The 19039-nt window shown below is 47.3% G+C and overlaps 2 protein-coding genes across 6 annotated transcripts; both read right to left on the reverse strand.

The window, feature by feature from the left end:
• Positions 1-1561: 1561 nt before the first annotated feature.
• On the reverse strand, positions 1562-8669 carry KRBA2 (KRAB-A domain containing 2). Of its 3 annotated transcripts, XM_025363162.1 has the most exons (3): positions 7861-7921; positions 4227-4412; positions 1893-3293 (listed from the first exon to the last, which is right to left on the reverse strand). In XM_025363162.1, exons 2-3 carry the CDS (start codon positions 4315-4317, stop codon positions 2041-2043), a joined length of 1344 nt encoding a protein of 447 aa, XP_025218947.1. In that variant the 5' UTR covers positions 4318-4412; positions 7861-7921; the 3' UTR covers positions 1893-2040. The 3 variants fall into 3 exon arrangements, with proteins under 3 accessions (XP_025218946.1, XP_025218945.1, XP_025218947.1); XM_025363161.1 differs by lacking the exon at positions 4227-4412 and having other exon boundaries at positions 1562-3293; positions 7861-8669; XM_025363160.1 differs by lacking the exon at positions 7861-7921 and having other exon boundaries at positions 1562-3293; positions 4227-4452.
• Positions 8670-9520: 851 nt separating this feature from the next.
• On the reverse strand, positions 9521-16941 carry RPL26 (ribosomal protein L26). 3 transcript variants are annotated; one of them, XM_025363164.1, is made up of 4 exons: positions 16854-16941; positions 16100-16272; positions 13770-13910; positions 9521-9692 (listed from the first exon to the last, which is right to left on the reverse strand). In XM_025363164.1, exons 2-4 carry the CDS (start codon positions 16265-16267, stop codon positions 9564-9566), a joined length of 438 nt encoding a protein of 145 aa, XP_025218949.1. In that variant the 5' UTR covers positions 16268-16272; positions 16854-16941; the 3' UTR covers positions 9521-9563. The 3 variants fall into 3 exon arrangements, with proteins under 3 accessions (XP_025218949.1, XP_025218952.1, XP_025218951.1); XM_025363167.1 differs by having other exon boundaries at positions 16556-16861; XM_025363166.1 differs by having other exon boundaries at positions 16473-16861.
• Between the last annotated feature and the right edge of the window lie 2098 nt (positions 16942-19039).

Consider the following 19039-nt stretch of genomic DNA (forward strand, 5'->3'; position numbering starts at 1 on the left):
AATTTTAATATATGTTTCATGCAGTTACACAATTCTCTGTGCATAATGCTCTGAGAAAAGGGATGGCACATACGGTTTCTCCTGAAGTGGGAAACAAAGCCCAGTTGGTAAGGTGGCCAGTCTCTATGGCGTCTTAGATGAACCTCTTTTCTTCTCATTACTTTTCCTTCATCTACTTTTTTTTCTGAGATGGAGCTGTGCTCTGTCGCCCAGGCTGGAGTGCAGTGGCTGGATCTCAGCTCACTGCAAGCTCCACCTCCCGGATTCATGCCATTCTCCTGCCTCAGCCTCCCGAGTAGCTGGGACTACAGGCGCCCGCCACCTCGCCCGGCTAGTTTTTTGTATTTTTTAGTAGAGACGGGGTTTCACCGTGTTAGCCAGGATGGTCTCGATCTCCTGACCTCGTGATCCGCCTGTCTCGGCCTCCCAAAGTGCTGGGATTACAGGCTTGAGCCACCGCGCCCGGCCCATATTTTTCTATTGACTATAATGAGTAGAACTGTGTCTCTTACAAAGGTAAGTCCAGCCGTGCACGATGGCTCACGCCTGTAATCCCAGCACGTTGGGAGGCTGAGTCGAGTGAATCACGAGGTCAGGAGTTTGAGACCAGCCTGGCCAATATGGTGAAACCCCATCTCTACTAAAAAATACAATAATTAGCTGAGTTTGTGGGGGTGCGTGCCTGTAGTCCTGGCTACTTGGAGGCTGAGGCAGGAGAATCGCTTGAACCTGTGAGGCGGAGGTCACAGTGAGCCCAGATCATGCCACTGCACTATAGCCTGGGCAACAGCGTGAGACTCTGTCTCCAAAAAAAAAAAAAAATTAGCCGGGCGTAGCAGTGCGTGCCTGTAGTCCCAGCTACTGAGGAGGCTGAGGCAGAATTGCTTGAACTGGGGAGGTGGAGGCTGCAGTGAGCCCAGATTGTGCCACTGCACTCCAGCCTGGGCAACAGAGTGAGACTCCGCCTCAAAAAAAAGAAAGACAAAAAAAAAATCCTGGCTGGGTGTGGTGGCATGCACCTGTAATCTTAGCACTTTCAGAGGCCAATCCCTTGAGCCCAGGAGTTTGAGACCAGCCTGGGCAATATAAGGAGACCCTGTCTCTAAAAAAAAAATAAATAAAAAAGATAAGTCCAAGTTCAAGTCCCTAGTACCTGTGAATGTCACCTTACTTGGAAAGAGTATTTGCTGATCTAATTAAGGTAAGGGTCTCGAGATGAGAGTATCCTCATTAGAGTGGGCCCTAAATCCAGTGACATGGGTTCGGTGTCCAGTGATGTCTTTACAAGAGACAGGAAAGAATACGTACAACACAGGGGAGAAGGCCACAAGAAGACAGAAGCAGAGACTGGACTTACACTGTCACAAGCCAGGGAATACCAAGGATTGCCGATGGCCACTAGAGAAAGGAGAAAGGCATGGAATGATTCTCCCCCAGAGCCTTCAGAAAGAACCTACCTTACTAACCACTTTAATTTCAGACTTTGGGCCTCCAGAACTGTGAGACTCAATTTTTGTTAAGTCACCCAGGTGGTGGTTGTTTTTTTTTTTTTTTTGTCTTCGAGACAGAGTCTTGCTTTGTCACCCAGGCTGGAGTGCAGTGGCATGGTCTTGGCCCACTGCAACCTCTGCTTCCTGAGTTCAAGTGATTCTCCTGCCTCAGCCTCCCGGTTAGCTGGGATTACAGGCACACGCCTCCAAGCCTGGCTAATTTCTGTATTTCTAGTAGAGACAGGGTTTCACCATGTTGGCCAGGCTAGTCTTGAACTCCTGACCTCAAGTGATCTGCCCACCTCGGCCTCCCAAAGTGCTGGGATTACAGGCATGAGTCCTGCACCCGGCCAGGTTGTGGTAATTTTTTATGGTAGCCCTAAGAATAAATACACAGACCCAAACTTTTCCCTTTTTGAGCAAGGGCTACCATGTACAACTTGACCTGAGAGTGCAGCCTTCAATCCTTTCCCCCGGGGCCTCTGGCAACAGTTCTCAGATGACTATGCTCAAAGAGACACCTGTGACTGTCCACCCAGCAGCCATCTGTTCACCAGCAGAGGAGACCGGAAGCCCCTTGTGAGGTGCTGGGTTCTGTAGCTTCAGGAGTGGGATCCATGTCATCATCCATATCAGATCTGTCTGCTCCAATCTCAACTCTTTCTTCCTGCCTGATCCAAAGGCTATTTTCTAGCTGTTCTTCAGCAATTTCTAGCTCTTCTTCTGTTTGTAAAGTAGCCACGGTTTCCCGGGGCAAGTTTGAGGAATATAGCCCAAATTTGGCTTTATAACCGAACATTGCCTCAAATGGACTTTGCTGCAAGGAAACGTCGAAAGCCTGATTCCTCACCATCTGCAGGAATCGGAGGCCTTTGGCCCAGTGACATGAGCGGTTACTCTGCATCCAGGTACCTATCATGTTCTTCACATCACGGTTTGCTCCTTCCAGGGAGCCCTGGCTTTGGCCAGGGTGGTACTTACCAGACACAATCTTTAGGTCTGGCCACAACTCATTGAGCTCCTGAACAACCACGTTTGTGAACTCAACGCCACTGTCAGAGTCTAACACAGTGGGTGTACCAAGAATTGTGAAAATATCTAACAAGACACTGACCACCTCACGGGCCTGTTTGGTTCTTAATGGCCGTAAAATAATAAACTTGGTCAAGTGGTCCTGGTAGTATAAAATGAACTTGAACTCACCATCGGCACTTGACTGCATGTCAAGTATTTCAACTTGGCACGTGGAGTCTATGTCCTTAAAAGTCATGGGCTTGGGCGGAAGGCCTTTCTTGGGTACTGGGTTCTTCTGGTGGCACTGTTTACACAGAGTCAGATATAAGACAATAACTTCTTTGGTGACATTCCCATATTTTCCTTGCAGCTCCTTGAGCATGCGTGTCCGCCCACCATGTCCAATACTGAGATGTGTATCATGAAGAATATCAAACAACTCTTCTTTATGTACATAATACCGTATTCGATCACGTTCTCCATGAGTAGCCTCTATCAGTTTCTCTGTGCCCTGTACAGAGATCACGTCATATTTTGCCGCACGGCGATAATCACGTGATGACTTCTTCCCTTTTTCTTTAGCTTCTTTAACTTCCTTTATTGTTTGAAAGTACTTTTCTTTGGAAAATACCTTGCTGTTGTAACTTTTGCTTTCTACTAACTTTGTTACACTCATAAGAAACTTTTCTCTCATGTTACTTATCTCCATTTCCATTTCATTCACATTTGAAACACCACGTGGATCATTTCCAGCTCTCTGAGGCATCATGGAGAACTCTAAGAAGGATGCTAAGAAAGGAAAACAAGAGAACAAAGTTAAATTCACTGACACTCCCACCTGGAAGACTTCCCCTCTGGAGTTCCTCATCAATTCTTTCATATAATTTTTGAAGATGATTATATGGAAGAATGATAATAGAGTCATAGTAAAAAGCAATTAGAAAGCCAACTGGCACCATCCAAAACCACAGCATAGCAACAGAATTTGACATCAGTTAAATCACAAATCGGTAGAGGTTTTAGACTTTAGGCAAACAGAAAAAACAACGAAGCCATTAGCTCGTAGCATGAAACCTAATCAACTGGTTTTCATTAATTGAACAGGAGAGAGGATAAACAGAAACTCCTAAGGCAGTAGGCTAAAATCTTCCCCTCAGTACCCTTTAAAATAATATAAATGGGAGAATGTTGCTAAAAGGTACCACATAATAACAGCAAACTCTTAAACTGAAATTTGTACCAGGCATTGCTTCTGAGCCTTCCCATGATCAACAGAAACAATCTCTTGGGCCAGGCGCAGTGGCTCACGCCTGTAATCCCAGCACTCTGGGAGGTCGAGGTGGGCGGATCACTTGAGGTCAGGAGTCCGAGACCAGCCTGGCCAACATGGTGAAACCCCATCTCTACTAAAAATACAAAAACTGGCCAGGTGCGGTGGTGGGCACCTGCAATCCCAGCTCCTCGGGAGGCTGAGGCGGGGAGAATGGCTTGAACCCGGAAGGCGGAGGTTGCAATGAGCCGAGATTGCGCCACTGCACTCCAGCCTGGGTGACAAACGGAGACTGTTTCCAAAAAAAAAAAAAAAGAAAAAAATGTTTATGGCAGAAGAGTCTGTCCTAATTTTGCGTGAATCAAGAAGAAAGCTGTGGGAATATTTTTAAACGACGGTTTCCTCTTGACAGTTGTCCACAAGATTAATAAAGGAAGATTCTGAGTCCTTACCCTGTGGGACCGTGTTCTCATAACTGTCCAGCATTGTGTCTCTGTAGCAATCCTTTTGAGAGGCTTCTAAATAATTCCAATATTTGGTCATATCTTCAAATGCTGTTGCTTCCTGAGACAACACTGGCTGCTGCCACAGGGACCATACAGTCTTGGGGCCTGGGATAAGGAGCAGCCTCAGCAGGACTGCGGAAGAGACAAGACAGGGCATCAGGAATGAAGGCATGCAGCATAGAGGACTCTGAAAGCGAGTCAGGTGAATAAATGGAAGAAATAAGAAATAGGTCTCATATCCAACAAGATGAGTACAGCTTCATGGGTGAGGGAAAGGAGTTTTGCTTTCCTGGGAGGTCTGTTGGTCTGGCCAGTTTTGACGCTGCCAGAGCTGTAGCCCGTGTATTAATATTTCCAGAATAAAGCAGAGTCCAAGTGAACTTGAGCACAGGCTTGATGACTCCTAACAGGGATGGCAGGATCTGTTTCCAAAGGAAATATTATGTCTGTGTACATGGAGATATGTCAGGAGATTATCCTGCAGAAAACAGATACCCCAAAGGGAGTCTACATGCCACTGTGATCAGATAATTGCTTAAGGGGAGAACTTGATACTCAGTTGTCTAAACCGGGATTCCTTAGTTAGAACAGCCCTAAGACAGGATGGTGATGAGGCCAGGGGAGTTCATATGAGGACTGCAGGAATTCCAGCAAGCTTAGGAAAACAGGATCCCAAGATCCCAGCTGTCAGATGCAGAGCGGAGGGGCAGGGCAGAATCCTGAGAAGCAGACAAAGATGGAAACTTTTCAAAGTTCTGAGCAAGAGTCTCAGTTAAGTGGAACGTACTTCCAGGTCCTGAAGCTCCTCCACTAAAAGGGCTTCAAACTCCCTTCCTCAGCATTGCTGGTTAATCATGAATATTCCTGATTCTAAGACATTACTGACTGTAAAACCACTGACTTAATAACTTTCTTTTGAGAGGAAAAACCGTGTGTATTAAATGAATAAGACACATCCAAAATTTAAAATGTAAAAAAATGCATTTGCATTCTTTTTCTTTTTTTGTATTTTTTATAGAGATGGGGTTTTGCCATGTTGCAAAAAACCCAGGCTGGTCTTGAACTCCTGGACTAAAGTGATTCACCTGCCTCAGCCTCCCAAAGTGCTAGGATTATAGGCCTGAGGCAGTGGGCCTGGCCAAAGCTATGCCTTGCAGAAATGAAACTGCACATTTGCAAAATGCTCTTTACTCTAAGCCTGTGTTCAAGATCTTCTGCAAACTGACATTTTAAAGGCTCTGAGGCCAGGCACAGTGGCTCACACCTGTAATCCCAGCACTTTTGGGAGGCTGAGGCGGGCAAATCACCTGAGGTCAGGAGTTCGAGACTAGCCTGGCCAACATGGTGAAACCCTGTCTCTACTAAAAATACAAAAATTAGTCAGGCATGGTGGTGCATGCCTGTAGTCCTAGCTACTCAGGAAGCTGAGGCAGGAGAATCACTGGAACCCAGGAGGCAGAGGTTGCAGTGAGCCGAGATCGTGCCACTGCACTCTAGCCTGGGCGACAGAGTGAGAGTCTGTTTCAAAAAACAAAAAAAAAAGGCTCTGAGAAGTCCTGCAGTAAAGAAACCAGCTTCACTTTGTTTCATCCACCAGTACCATTCAATCATTGACACGGGACTTCGTTTCCCAAGGAATATCTATTACCATCCCACGGTCTTACTAGCTTTTTTTTAACACCGGGGTACACCACCACGCCTGGCTAATGTTTTGCATTTTTAGTAGAGATGAGGTTTTGCCATGTTGGCCAGGCTGGTCCTTGAACTTCTGGCCTCAAGTGATTTGCTTGTTTTGGCCTCCCAAAGTGTTGGAATTATAGGCATGTACAGCCAGCGCACCCGGCCGGTCCTACTAGTTCTAACAGTTCTTGAAACCACAAGGTATTCAATGGAGTCCAGAAAGAGCACCTTCCAGATTCCTTTCTGAAACCAGCATCTCTCACAACTTGAGTGCTGTGTTGGTTGCTGTTTGATTCCCTTCAGGGGACTGCAAAGAAAGGAAAAGTCTCATCTTCATTCTATAAAATAACGAAGGCAACTGGGCACAGTGGCTCATGCCTGTAATCCTAACACTTTGGGAGGCCAAGGTAAGAGGATTGCTTGAGGCCAGGAGTTCAAGACCAACCTAGTCAACATAGTGAGACCCTGTCTCTAAAAATAAAAAAATTAAAAAAAAAAGAAAGAAGAATGGAGGCAACAGGCTAGAAACAATTTATAACCAAAAGACAGTCTTTAGTAAGAGATCCAGTCCTTAGTATACCATGAAATTCTGCAGTAGAGTCCAAAGTCCACAATTATCTAATAGACCTATTTTGGTTGGTCCATCTAGTGATTTTTAAAAATTTGAATTTTTTGACCAGGTGTGGTGGCTCACACCTGTAATCCCAGCACTTTGGGAGGCTGAGGCGGATCACGAGGTCAGGAGATCGAGACCATCCTGGCTAACACGGTGAAATCCCATCTCTGCTAAAAATACAAAGTATTAGCTGGGCGTGGTGGCAGGAGCCTGTAGTCCCAGGAGGCTGAGGCAGGATAACGACATGAACTCGAGAGGCGGAGCTTGCGGTTAGCCGAGATCGTGCCAATGCACTCCAGCCTGGGCGGCAGAGCCAGACTCCATCTCAAAAAAAAAAAAAAAAAAAGGAATGTTTCACCTATATTTACAGATTGGGAGATTTCACATAAAAATCTCGATTTCTGCCTTTTTTTTTCTTTCGAGACAGAGTTTTGCTCTGTCGCCCAGGCTAGAGGGCAGTGGCTCGATCTCGGCTCACTGCAAGCTCCGCCTCCTGGGTTCAGGCCATTCTTCTGCCTCAGCCTCCAGAGTAGCTGGGACTACAGGCGCCCGCCACCACACCCGTGTAATTTTTTGTATTTTTAGTAGAGATGAGGTTTCACCGTGTTAGCCAGGATGGTCTCGGTCTCCTCACCTCGTGATCCACCCGCCTCGGCCTCCTAAAGTGCTGGGATTACAGGCGTGAGCCACTGCGCCCGGCCTCGATTTTTGGCTTTCTTGAAAAGGCAATGTTCTGGCTGCACTGGCGGCATTGCTGCCTGGCAATAACTGGCTGTAATAGAAAGGCGGCATCTTCCTTTGGATCAAGCTTGTCCAACCTGTGGCCTGTGGGCCGCATGCAGCCCAGGACTTTGGGACCTACTAACCTATTCATCTTGCCCACTCCTGCAGATTTCTAAGCTTTCAATATCTTTTTTTTTTTTTTTTTTTGAGAGGGGTCTCACTTCGTCACCCAGGCTGGAGTGCAGTGGCATGATCACGGCTCCCAGGGTCAAGGCATCCTCCCACCTCAGCCTCCTGAGTACCTGGGACTACAGGCATGCGTCACCAGGCCCGGCTAATTTTTTCTCTCTTTTTTTTTTTTTTGTAGAGACGGGGTCTCATTATGTTGCCTGAGGCTTCAGTATCTTTTCCAAAGCAACATGAAAGAAACGTGATCGTAAATCAATCAGCTTCCTGGTGTGATCTGTGCTGACGGCTAAGGGATAAACGGCTAAGTGATAAACGAGTTGGTCAGAGAAAACTGGAAATATTTCCAAAGCCATGTTTACTCCCTTCACCCACCTGTGAGTCTTTGCCTCGGCGGTTTCCGACTTGGAATGTCCTCGCATCGATCTTCCCAATCCCAGCCAGCTGAAATCAGCCTCCTTCCCGACGTATTCAGTAACTTCAGCTGATTGCCATCTGGACTTCATCTCAACACCTGTACCACACTCACTGGCGCACTCTTGATTTGCATCTGCAGTCGACCAGTTCAGATGTATGCAACCTAAAAAGTAGGGACGGAGCCCCTCTGCCTGCCTGTACCCCCTTTGGAGGGCCCACGAATACACAGCTGAGCACAAAAGGTGTTCAAAGGACATTTAGTCAAAAATGTCGCTTACAGGTAGATTGTCATTAGCAAGGCAGAGCAGCGGTATGGCCGAGTCTACGCTTGGGAACTCATTTTCTGACTCTTACCATTTACTGACTAAAGCAAAGTTACTGGAGCCTCAGTTTCCTCATCTACAACCCGGGGAGAGGACCAGTACCCATCACAATCGATTGCTATGAAGATTCAATGACAATGCAGATAAGGCACTTAGTACAGTGTCCCCGCACCGTCCACGCCACCGGGCACGCCCGCTTATTCCTGAGGACCGGGCTGGGGCGTCGCCTCCTTTGTGTTGCCTTCCTACCCTGACTTCGCAGAATGATCCCACAGCCTGGATCCACGCCCGTCCGCCCGCCAGCTCAGGGCTGAACGGCTGAGGCGGGTGCGCGGTGGAGAAAAGAGCCGCAGACTGAGGAAGGTCGGGAAAGAGAAAGGGATACACTAGACGCTGCGTCTGAATCCCCTCCACCCACGGCGAGCAGCAGCACCGCCGCCCCACCTCCCGTCGGCTCCGCCGGAAGCCGGTCAGCGCCAGCCGGAAGCCCCGCCCCCTCGAGGCGCCGCGGATCGGAGGAGCCACCGCTCTTCACTCCAGGCTTTCCCCGGCCAGGACAGCACGGCGGACCCCTTGCAGCGCTGTCCACCCAGATGACAGCTGCGACCTCGTCCAAGCCGGTGACTTAACTCGGGCCCGTTATCCGTTCCCACGTTGTTGCCAAGTCTCCAGCCTGGAAAATAAACTGGCTTCAGGTATCCTGTTTAGATCCTTAAAATGAGGAACGGCAGGAACACACACAGTGCTGCCACCTCACACCTTTTCACTTCATCCTGACGACGCTGCGGTTCAGTTCGGATGTGTGAGGTTTTGGTCTGATGGCACTCACCCAGCACTTGGGCAGAAAACAAGGTAAACAGGGCCCATGGGTCCCTCAGAGAACCTGAACCTGAGATCTCTCAATCTAGACAAACAGCTTGAAGTGATCTAGATGCTATAGGAAGTCACAGAAGCTTCTTATCCTATTGAAAGCAAGACTTCCTATCCAATGGCAATACAAACTTTTATATACAGTAAGTTAAAAAATATAGGCTGTCCATACAGCAACCTATCTATAGTAAGAAAGTTAAAAAACAGGTTCAAGAGGAAGTATTTCCAACTAGCTTTTCTTATAGGCCTTCTTCTCAATGAGACCCCTCCAGCTACTGATATATCCTCAAATGCTGCTGCCCACTATAAAAAAATATATGTATCAGTCCTGATTTCAGAAAAATTTAGACTGACAAATCAGAGGTAAGAGACCAGTCCACTGAAAACTAGGGAGTGTCATAAATCACCACACACAAAACACAGGCTCTTTGCTTCAAGTTTTAATCAAAGCTTTTATATAAGATTATTTTATTCCTGCATCTTCTCAATTGTTTCTTCCTTGTATTTGCCCTTTTCCTTTCCTACTTGGCGAGATTTGGCTTTCCGTTCAAGGATCTTTTTGCGGTCTTTGTCCAGTTTTAGCCTAGTGATAACCACCTGCAGAAAAACAAGAAAAAATACTCCCAAGCTTTAAATAATCATTAAAACACATGGGAAAGCCCAACATTCAATACCATTTTCCACACCTGGGGTAGGTTGATGGCTAAACAAGATTTAACTTTTTAAAAATTCCAGAAATTACTCTTTAGCCATCAAACCTGGCTTATTTACTAATTTCCCACCAACAAAGGAGAAAAAGGCAAGATGGCATCAGTAATTCTTATCATAGCCTCTTCTGTGCTTCATTGTAAAATGTGTTTCTTTTTCATTGAGAAATATGATTCTGCTCTTCTCACTCCAGTTTTACAAGCTGGCATATATATTTGTTTCTAAAGTAACTTCAGGCTGGGTGCGGTGGCTCATGCCCCCAATCCCAGCACTTTGGGAAGCAGAGGCGGGTGGATCACCTGAGGTCAGGAGTTCGAGACCAGCCCGGCCAACATGGTGAAATCCCTTCTCTACTAAAAATACAAAAATTAGCTGGGCATGGTGGCACATTCCTGTAATCCCAGCTACCTGGGAGGCAGGAGAATCTTCGGAACCCGGGAGGCGGAGGCTGCAGTGAGCTGAGATCATCCCACTGCACTCCTGCCTGGGCGACTGAGTGAGACTTATCTCAAAAAACAAACAAAACAGCTGCGTGTGGTGGTGAATGCCTGTAACCTAGCTACTCAGGAGGCTACAGCAGGAGAATTGCTTGAACCCAGGAAGCAGAGGATTGCAGTGAGCTGAGATCGCACTACTGCACCAGGTTAGGCGACAAGAGCAAAACTCTGTCCAAAACAAAACAAAACAAACCCCACCCCAAAACAGAAAAATATAATAAAAGTAACTTCAGAATTTTAATGTTAGAAATTAAAGGTAGCGGCCGGGCGCGGTGGCTCAAGCCTGTAATCCCAGCACTTTGGGAGGCCGAGACGGGTGGATCATGAGGTCAGGAGATCGAGACCATCCTGGCTAACACGGTGAAACCCCGTCTCTACTAAAAAATACAAAAAAAAAAAAAAAAAACTAGCTGGGCGAGGTGGCAGCGCCTGTAGTCCCAGCTACTTGGGAGGCTGAGGCAGGAGAATGGCGTGGACCCGGGAGGCGGAGCTTGCAGTGAGCTGAGATCCGGCCACTGCACTCCAGCCTGGGAGACAGAGCGAGACTCCGTCTCAAAAAAAAAAAAAAAAAAAAAGAAATTAAAGGTAGCATCCACACATAATTCCACCAGAAAAATCTTTAGTGAGAATGACAATACAGATCTTATTCCAACAGTTCAAATCCTAAAAGACATCCCAATTATGATAAACTTTAGTCTTATGAAGGCGAGGAAAGGGTGAAAAGAGGTGCTGGAAATACAGCATGCTGACCAAACAAAAATCTCCACAGTTGCTGAACTGATACTCTAGTATAGGGAGCCCGAAAACATGTACAAGTGAATCGACATCACTTTGATAGAGAAAGGCGGTAAGTGTGAGGAGGCCGAGGGGCTTTCTAGAGTGATCAAGCAAAGTCCTACTAATAAAGCTACATTTGAACAGAGATGTAAAGTGCTAAGCAATTTATTTATATATAGGTATCTGGAAGAGAACAGCAAGTTGAAAGGTTCAAAGGCAGGAGATTATCAAGTTTCACAGGTGTGTTTCTCACACTTGAATAAGAATCAACTGGAGGGCTTATTAAAAACAGACACCTGGGTCAAAAGCCCTAATTTTGCCTCAGTAGGCCTGGGGTCCTAGAATTTCTAATTCTACCAAGTTGCTAGGAGGCGAGCAGACTAGAACATACAGAATGGAAAAGATGTCAGAAGTAAGGGAAGATCAGTTAAGGTCTTTTTTTCCCCAAAATGGAAGTCTCGCTCCGTCACCCAGGCTGGAGTGCAATGGCACAATAGTGGCTTACTGCAACCTCTGCTTCCCAGGTTCAAGTGATTCTCCTGCCTCAGCCTCCCAAGTAACTGGGATTACAGGCGCCCGCCACCACGCCTAGCTATTTTTTTTGTATTTTCAGTAGAGATGGGATTTCACCAGTTGATCAGGCTGGTCTTGAACTCCTGACCTCAGGTAATCTGCCTGCCTCGGCCTCCCAAAGTGTTAGGATTACAGGCGTGAGTCACTGCGCCCGGCCACATCAGTTAAGGTCTTACAGGCCAGTGTGATGGCAAAGGGCAGACAGAATTCTAGGTATTATAATGAGACAGCAGTCCACAGACCTTATAAACAGATGTGAGGTATATAATAAATCAGTCAAAATGACATTTTTGGTTGGACAAGGCAGCTCATGACTATAATCCCAACACTTTGGGAGGCCTAGGTGGGAAGACAGCTTCTGGCTAGGAGTTTGAGACCAGTGCTTGGGTAACACTGCAAGAACCCGTATTAAAAAAAATTTTATTTTTATTTTTATTTTTTTGAGACGGAGTCTTGCTCTGTCACCCAGGCTGGAGTGCAGTGGCCAGATCTCAGCTCACTGCAAGCTCCGCCTCCCGGGTTCACGCCATTCTCCTGCCTCAGCCTCCCGAGTAGCTGGGACTACAGGCGCCCGCCACCTCGCCCGGCTAGTTTTTTTGTATTTTTTAGTAGAGACGGGGTTTCACCGTGTTAGCCAGGATGGTCTCGATCTCCTGACCTCGTGATCCGCCCGTCTCGGCCTCCCAAAGTGCTGGGATTACAGGCTTGAGCCACCGCGCCCGGCCCTAAAAAAAATTTTAAATGACATTTTGGCCTGAGCAATTAGGAACATAGCGAGCTGTCATACACTATGATGGTTTGAACATGCCAAGTTTGGGATACTAATTACAAGATGATTACTGAGTTACTCAAAGATTGACTGTCACATGCTGCACTGACATGTGCAGTACAAAAAGACAATCTGCTACCAGATTGGTGACCTTTAAAACAACTTTTCTGGTGTTGGGAAGCGAAAAATATAACTGGAGTAGGTTAATGAATGGGAAAGTCCTTGCTCTTAAGGGATACATACTGAAGTAATTACAGGTGAAGTGTCATGATCTTTTTTTAGTAAATTCACTGGGGGTGGAGAAAATGGACAAGGAGCATGTGGCAAAATTTTAATAGAGAATTCTAGGTCAGAGATATACAGGTGTTTTACTATACTAGGCTTTTGACTTCTCTGAGGCTTAAAGATTACATTTATTGGCCGGGCGCGGTGGCTCATGCCTGTAATCCCAGCACTTTGGGAGGCAGAGGTGGGTGGATCACGAGGTCAGGAGATCAAAACCATCCTAGCTAAGGCTAACACGGTGAAACGCAGTCTCTACTAAAAATACAAAAATTAGCTGGGCATGGTGGCGGGCACCTGTAGTCCCAGCTACTCTAGAGGCTGAAGCAGAATGGCATGAACCTGGGAGGCGGAGCTTGCACACCCCTGCACTCCAGCCTGAGCCATAGAGCCAGACTCTGTCTCAAAAAAGAAAAACCAGGGCCAAAGTGCCATTTCATCTTTAAAAAACCTACTTCCCAAATTTTAAGATCTATGAATTATTGATTGTTAATCAGCTTACTAATAGCTTTTGAAGAAAAAGCACACTTAATATACATCATGGGACGAGCATGATGGCTCATGCCTATAATCCCAGCACTTTGGGAGGCCGAGGCAGGCAGATCACCTGAGGCCAGACCAGCCTCGCCAACACGGTGAAACCTTTGGCCAACATGGTGAAATTTTATACTAAGAAGCACAAAAATTAGCCAGGTGTAGCGGTGCATGCCTGTAGTCACAGCTGCTCAGGAGGCTGAGGCGGGAGAATCGCTTGCATTTGGGAGGCGGAGGCTGCAGTGAGCTGAGACTGTGCCACTGCACTCCAGCCTGGGTGACAGAGCAAGAACCTGTCTCAAAAACAAACTAACAGAAACATAATGACCGTTAAAGACACTTTTATTTCAGAAACATTTTAAATGTTATTAGAATTTTCAATAGAAGTACAGTAGTATTTACTTCAAGATATGTTTTTTTTCCAGCATATGTGAAAAATCAAGGACTATTTCTATGGGCTCACGCTGTAAACAATCACACGTCAACAATACTTGCCATAATTTCCTTCTCTCAAGCATTCTCAAAAACACCTACCTTGCTGGGGTGAATGCCTACGTGGACCGTTGTGCCATTAGCCTTTTCCCGCTGCACCCGTTCAATGTAGATAACATATTTCTTCCTGTAAACCTGGACTACTTTGCCAATTTGCTGACCTTTATAGTGTCCTCGTACAACCTAAGTGCAAATTCAGAAGTAAATATTTGAATAAAAGATTAACCTTGTAAATCAAGTAAACGAACTTATGCATACACCACTCACCCTATCATTATATTAAAAGGTTAAAAAAAAAAAAGAGCCCACTTTGGCAACTTGTAGTAAGTTGACAACAAGGAATTTGTTACTCCATCTCAAAAGCAGCAACAGACCAAGAGTATTTACATCTGAACCCATTAATGTGTTCAACCTAGTGCTAGTCAGAGGGCAGCAACAAATGATTAAGGGAACAAACCAATTCTTTCCCAAAGGTTAACGGACAGGAATCCTAGTGGTCCTCAGTTTGTCAGGCCAAGTGTTTCTGAACAGATTCTTCTTCCCAGTTTGTGACTTTCTTGCATTGATATGTATTGAAAACAGAGATGATCGTTTTCAGGGTCTACTGGCAAGTTTAGCACTACTATAGCAGGGACCAACAGCTGTTCTCAACCCACACTGTTCATTTGTGAACCCATTACATTTTATTGAAATAGCATGAAAAAACATTGATGATGTGTATGTAAATGGCTTTAGAGACTCCCTGAATTCTTTAATCACTAGCTGCACTACAGATTACACCTAAGGGTCATTTATAGAAACCTTCACCTAAATAGATCCAACAAATTATTTACTTGTAAGCACAAACGATCATGTGAGACTACGCTTCATTACAGCTCCTGAATCTAGATTTGGAGCAATTCTGTTTACTGGTCTTCAACTGCCTCTTCAATGACCAAACACTGAAACCTCCTTTGCAAAAATTGCAACAGTAAGAAAATTACAGCAGTTAAAGAGATCTGACCTAACTAACTCCATCTTGCTTCTAACCTCCAAGATGGCCTTGCTCATTCCTGGGCATAGACCAAACTAACTCCTTTAGGAGGACCTTAGTCTACAGTTTAACTTTGAAACAAACCCCGTTCTTGCCTGGGGACCAGACTGCCTTTGTAGGACTAACAAATTGGCTGCAAGACTAGAAATTATAGTTTAGGCAGCTAGAGGCCAAAAGATTCTAAACTTCTCCAATTGCTCCTAGGGATAACATATTGTAAAGCCTAAGATTTGCATGGTATTTTTTTCAGACTCTGCACTGATGGATGGTGCCACCCAGATCACTAAACTAGCTCAGCTGATCTTGTGGCCCCCATCTAGGAACCAACTCAGAGTAAGAAAACAGCTTCAACTCCCTATGTCTTCATCTCTGATGTGACCTATCAACACGCCCCACTCCCTGGCCCCCACCCGCTAAGTTATCCTTCAAAAAACTCCAGTCCCCACATTTTCAGGGAGACTGATTTGAGTAATAAACTCTGGTCTCCCGTTCTGGCTCTGCATGAATTAAACTCTTTATTGCAACTCCTGTCTAGATAAATCAGCTCTATCTGGACAGCAGGCAAAATGAGCCTGTTGGGTAGTCACAACGTATTGATAACCCCAAAGCAATGCTCTGATTATCTGTCACCTAATTATGGCCACATCATCTGACATTTGGGAAAATAAATTTTCAGGCAGGATCCCCAGGAGTTGGAGACGAACCTGGACAATAAAGTGAGACCCCGCTCTACAAAAACAAAAACAGGTCCCACATGGGAGCATCGCTTGAGCCCAAAAGTGAGCCATGACCATGCAACTACACTCCAGTCTGGGTAAGAGTGAGACCCTGTCTCAGCTGGACACAGTGGCTCACGCCTGTAATCTCAGCACTTTGGGAGGCCGAGGCGGGCAGATTACGAGGTCAGGAGATGGAGACCATGCTGGCTAACATGGTGAAACCGCGTCTCTACTAAATATAGAAAAAATTAGCCGGGCGTGGTGGCGGGCGCCTGTAGTCCCAGCTACTCGGGAGGCTGAGGCAGGAAAATGGCGTGAACCCAGGAGGCGGAGCTGGCAGTGAGCTGAGATCGTGCCACTGCACTCCAGCCTGCAGCCTGGGCGACAGAGCAAGACTCCGTCTCCAAAAAAAAAAAAAAAAGAAAATAAAATTGAGATTTTTACCTAAGAATACAATTAAAAACTGAACAGCAGCTTACTTGTTTTTCGGTCCCTGGCTCATCTCGCCACTCTTTGGGAGGAAGAGTCTTAGAAGCATCTTTATCAGGCATGCAATCCCTCTTCTAAGCTAAGTGCGTGAAATATCCATCAAGACCACGAGAACATGTAGGGATACACACCTGAACTTCATCATCCTTTCGGATGGGCATGGATCGCACGTTGTACTTCTGTCTCAGCTCTTTGGAAAGAGGGGAAGACATAATCTTCCTGCGAATGTGGGAAGGTGCATTGAAATGCCTTTTGCGATTCTTGCTTCGGTCGGAAGTCACAAAGGGATTAAACTTCATTTTGGCTACATAAAAAGTTAAAAAGACTCTTAAATGACCAAAATCTCATCCAGCTTCCAAACAAATAACTACAATGATTTTATCTTGATAGTCTAGAATGATCATAGGAACTGCCATGTGCTGCAACTTCAATAAAAACTGCTTGATCAGAAGGGCCTATCAACCGAAGCTCGAAACTAAATGAGTAAGGCCCTCCATCCCGAACCTGGAAAAGCCTGCACACGTCTCGGGTCTTAAAAGTCTCCCAGTAGGCAAGTGTGTGGTCTGGAAGTTCCGTGAAGACTTTACCGAGAAATTACTTCGAGACCATTCTCTAGGAAACGACATTGCCCAGACTCGAGTCTATTTCCACAGGCTCCCTTTCCTCAACTCGTTTTCGAGTCCCCAGATCCCCGGTCCCTCCATCCCTTTCCGGTCCGGCGGCCCTTGATTTAAGCGACCAACAGGTAAAAAAAAAAACCATCCCGGCCTCCCCTTCCTGGCTGCTACTCGGCCGACGGGAGACTCGGGACCCCCGCGGTCAGAAGCCACCATGCCCAAGAACGGATGGCTGTGGATTACACCCGCTTGCCCGCCGAATCCTTACCCGCTCCCGCTTCGGTGATGGCCGCAAAAGGGAAGAGAACTACACGCTGCTTCCGGTTCTGTAAGTTTACGAAAGATCTCGCGAGACCTTTGTCTCTTGGAGCGAGAGGGGCGCGGAGTTTGAGCGCAAGCAGTAAACTGGGAAATAAATTTATGGCTAGTGTCACCTACTGGCTAGGAGGGGAACTGCGAGGGATTGTAAAACTCCGTCTTCCAGGTCCTAGTGTTTGTCTTCCTTCCGAGACCCGGGTGCTGTCGCTGAATCCTCTGGGAAGGGTAGTCCCCGGGCGAGTGGCGAAGGCTGCTCAGGGTCCAACTGCCCCTGGGGGTGATGAAGGAACGAGCGGCCCCAGGAGACCCCCTGGTACCTTCACTCCCAGGTGCCGGGGGGAGGGGGGAACCGGCACCCCCTTAGCCGGGGAAGGGCATGCCCTGCTTCTGGCCGCCAGGAGGCGCGGGGACGCCGGCTGGCCGGCCGGTCGCCTGGGTCCCTGCACTCACCGTCCCCGCCCGCCCGTGGCGTGGGCGCGGCCAGCGTGCCGGTACTTTAAAGAGCTCCATCGCGACGCCGGCCACCGCCTCTGCACTTCGGCGTCTGCTGACCGTACCGCGGGCGCGCCAGAGATTCGGTTCTGGGTGGCGGGGGGCCTTGAGAGGACCGGGGTCACCGATCGCCCCCCGCGGAAATAGGTCCAAGGCCGCGTTTCTAAGGCGCCCCCAGTGCTGCGACAGGTGCTGGTCCAGACCACGCTTCGAAGGAGCCGGGCGGGAGGAAGCCTCTCGGTGCGGGGAGTTGCGCGGCTTTGTAAATGCTCGGCCTGTTCGCGTCCAGTTCAGGACCAGACGGAAACCGTGCGCTCCCTGCAAATGGTTTCTTTCTTTCTTTCTCTCTCAATTTTTTGTCTTTTTCTCATTTTTGAGACAGAGTTTCGCTCTTGTTGCCCAGGCTGGAGTGCAATGGCACGATCTCCGCTCACTGCAATCTCCGCCTCCCGGGTTCAAGCGATTCTCCTGCCTCAGCCCCCCTAGTAGCTGGGATTACAGGCGCCCGCCACCACGCCCGGCTAATTTTTGTATTTTTAGTAGAGAAGACGTTTCACCATGTTGACCAGGCTGGTCTTGAACTCCTGACCTCAAGTGATCCGCCCGCCTCGGTCTCCCAAAGTGCTGGGATTACAGGCGTGAGCCACCGCACCCGGCCCCTGCAAATGGTTTCTGAGGCAGCCACAGTGCAGCAGGCACCTGCGCTGAACGGCTTCTGCTGAATGAATGACACGGGTGTCACAGTGACAGAGGACACGCGTTTCACAAGAATACCGAAGACGTAATGAGCCTGCTGGGTGTGGGGACGCTCTTCTCTACACTTTACATCATGAATTATTTTAATCCACAAAATGGCCCTGTTGTTGTTGGTATTACTGTCCCCATTTTACAGATTGGGCAACTCAGCCACAGAGAAATGAGAGGAACTCGGTGCAAGGTTATTCAGGACCCACAAGTCACAGGGAAGCCGTGCAGGCTGGCTCCCCAGCCTCTTCTGGGAACTGTCTATATGGCCCCAATTTGTGGGGGACCTCATACCCAGGACTGCCCAGAGGATGGTCAGCACGAACATACTGATTTAAAAATAGTTGTGTTCTTAAATATGTTCTGAAGGAAGTAGCCCTAGGTTCTATTCATAACTGAAAAATTCAGCAAGAATTCCTCTGTTGCGACTCTTTTCAACAAATATTTACGAGGCATCTTTCATGAGCCAGCCCTGAAACTGATTTGGGTCTGGAAGTCCTAGGGAGCTGCCCAAGGTACCTGCCTTCCTATCTTGCCTGTCCTTCTGGCCTTCACATTGTCACTCCTTCTCCTTCTTCCTACTGTCCTTACTAGTTTCCCAGCTCTCCTCCTGTTGGGGTGTCCCCGTCGTCTTCCTCTCTTCCCACCAAGGCCCTCTTTGTTTCCTCAGAGAGGAACAGAGACACTGGCGATGCAAAATAGGTCAAAGTTTGTGCCTGCAGGAAGTTTACTGTCTATAAAGAGAGCTAGACAAGGGAATCGACAGCCATGAGCCCACAGGAAAAGTGCTCGCTGAGCCAGCTGCCTTTGCTGCCTCTGTGATTCGGGAGCAGAAGGGAGCTCTGGGATCAGGGAAGACTTCCGGGGTGAGGTCAGCATTGAGTGGAATTGGAAGAATGT

Source organism: Theropithecus gelada, chromosome 16 (genome assembly GCF_003255815.1).
Source record: "Theropithecus gelada isolate Dixy chromosome 16, Tgel_1.0, whole genome shotgun sequence".
Lineage (NCBI taxonomy): Eukaryota > Metazoa > Chordata > Mammalia > Primates > Cercopithecidae > Theropithecus > Theropithecus gelada.

Bases quoted from the DNA above. Each gene is read 5' to 3' on its own strand.
- KRBA2 (XM_025363160.1), bottom strand. From the start codon at position 4,452: ATGCCTTCATTCCTGATGCCCTGTCTTGTCTCTTCCGCAGTCCTGCTG. The intron at 3,294-4,226 runs GTAAGGACTCAG...TTCCTTTCTTAG, and splicing joins TGAGAACACGGTCCCACAGG to CATCCTTCTTAGAGTTCTCC.
- RPL26 (XM_025363164.1), bottom strand. From the start codon at position 16,267: ATGAAGTTTAATCCCTTTGTGACTTCCGACCGAAGCAAGAATCGCAAA. The intron at 13,911-16,099 runs GTGTGTATCCCT...ATTTGCACTTAG, and splicing joins GAAAGGATGATGAAGTTCAG to GTTGTACGAGGACACTATAA. The intron at 9,693-13,769 runs GTAGGTGTTTTT...GTTTTTCTGCAG, and splicing joins TAGGCATTCACCCCAGCAAG to GTGGTTATCACTAGGCTAAA.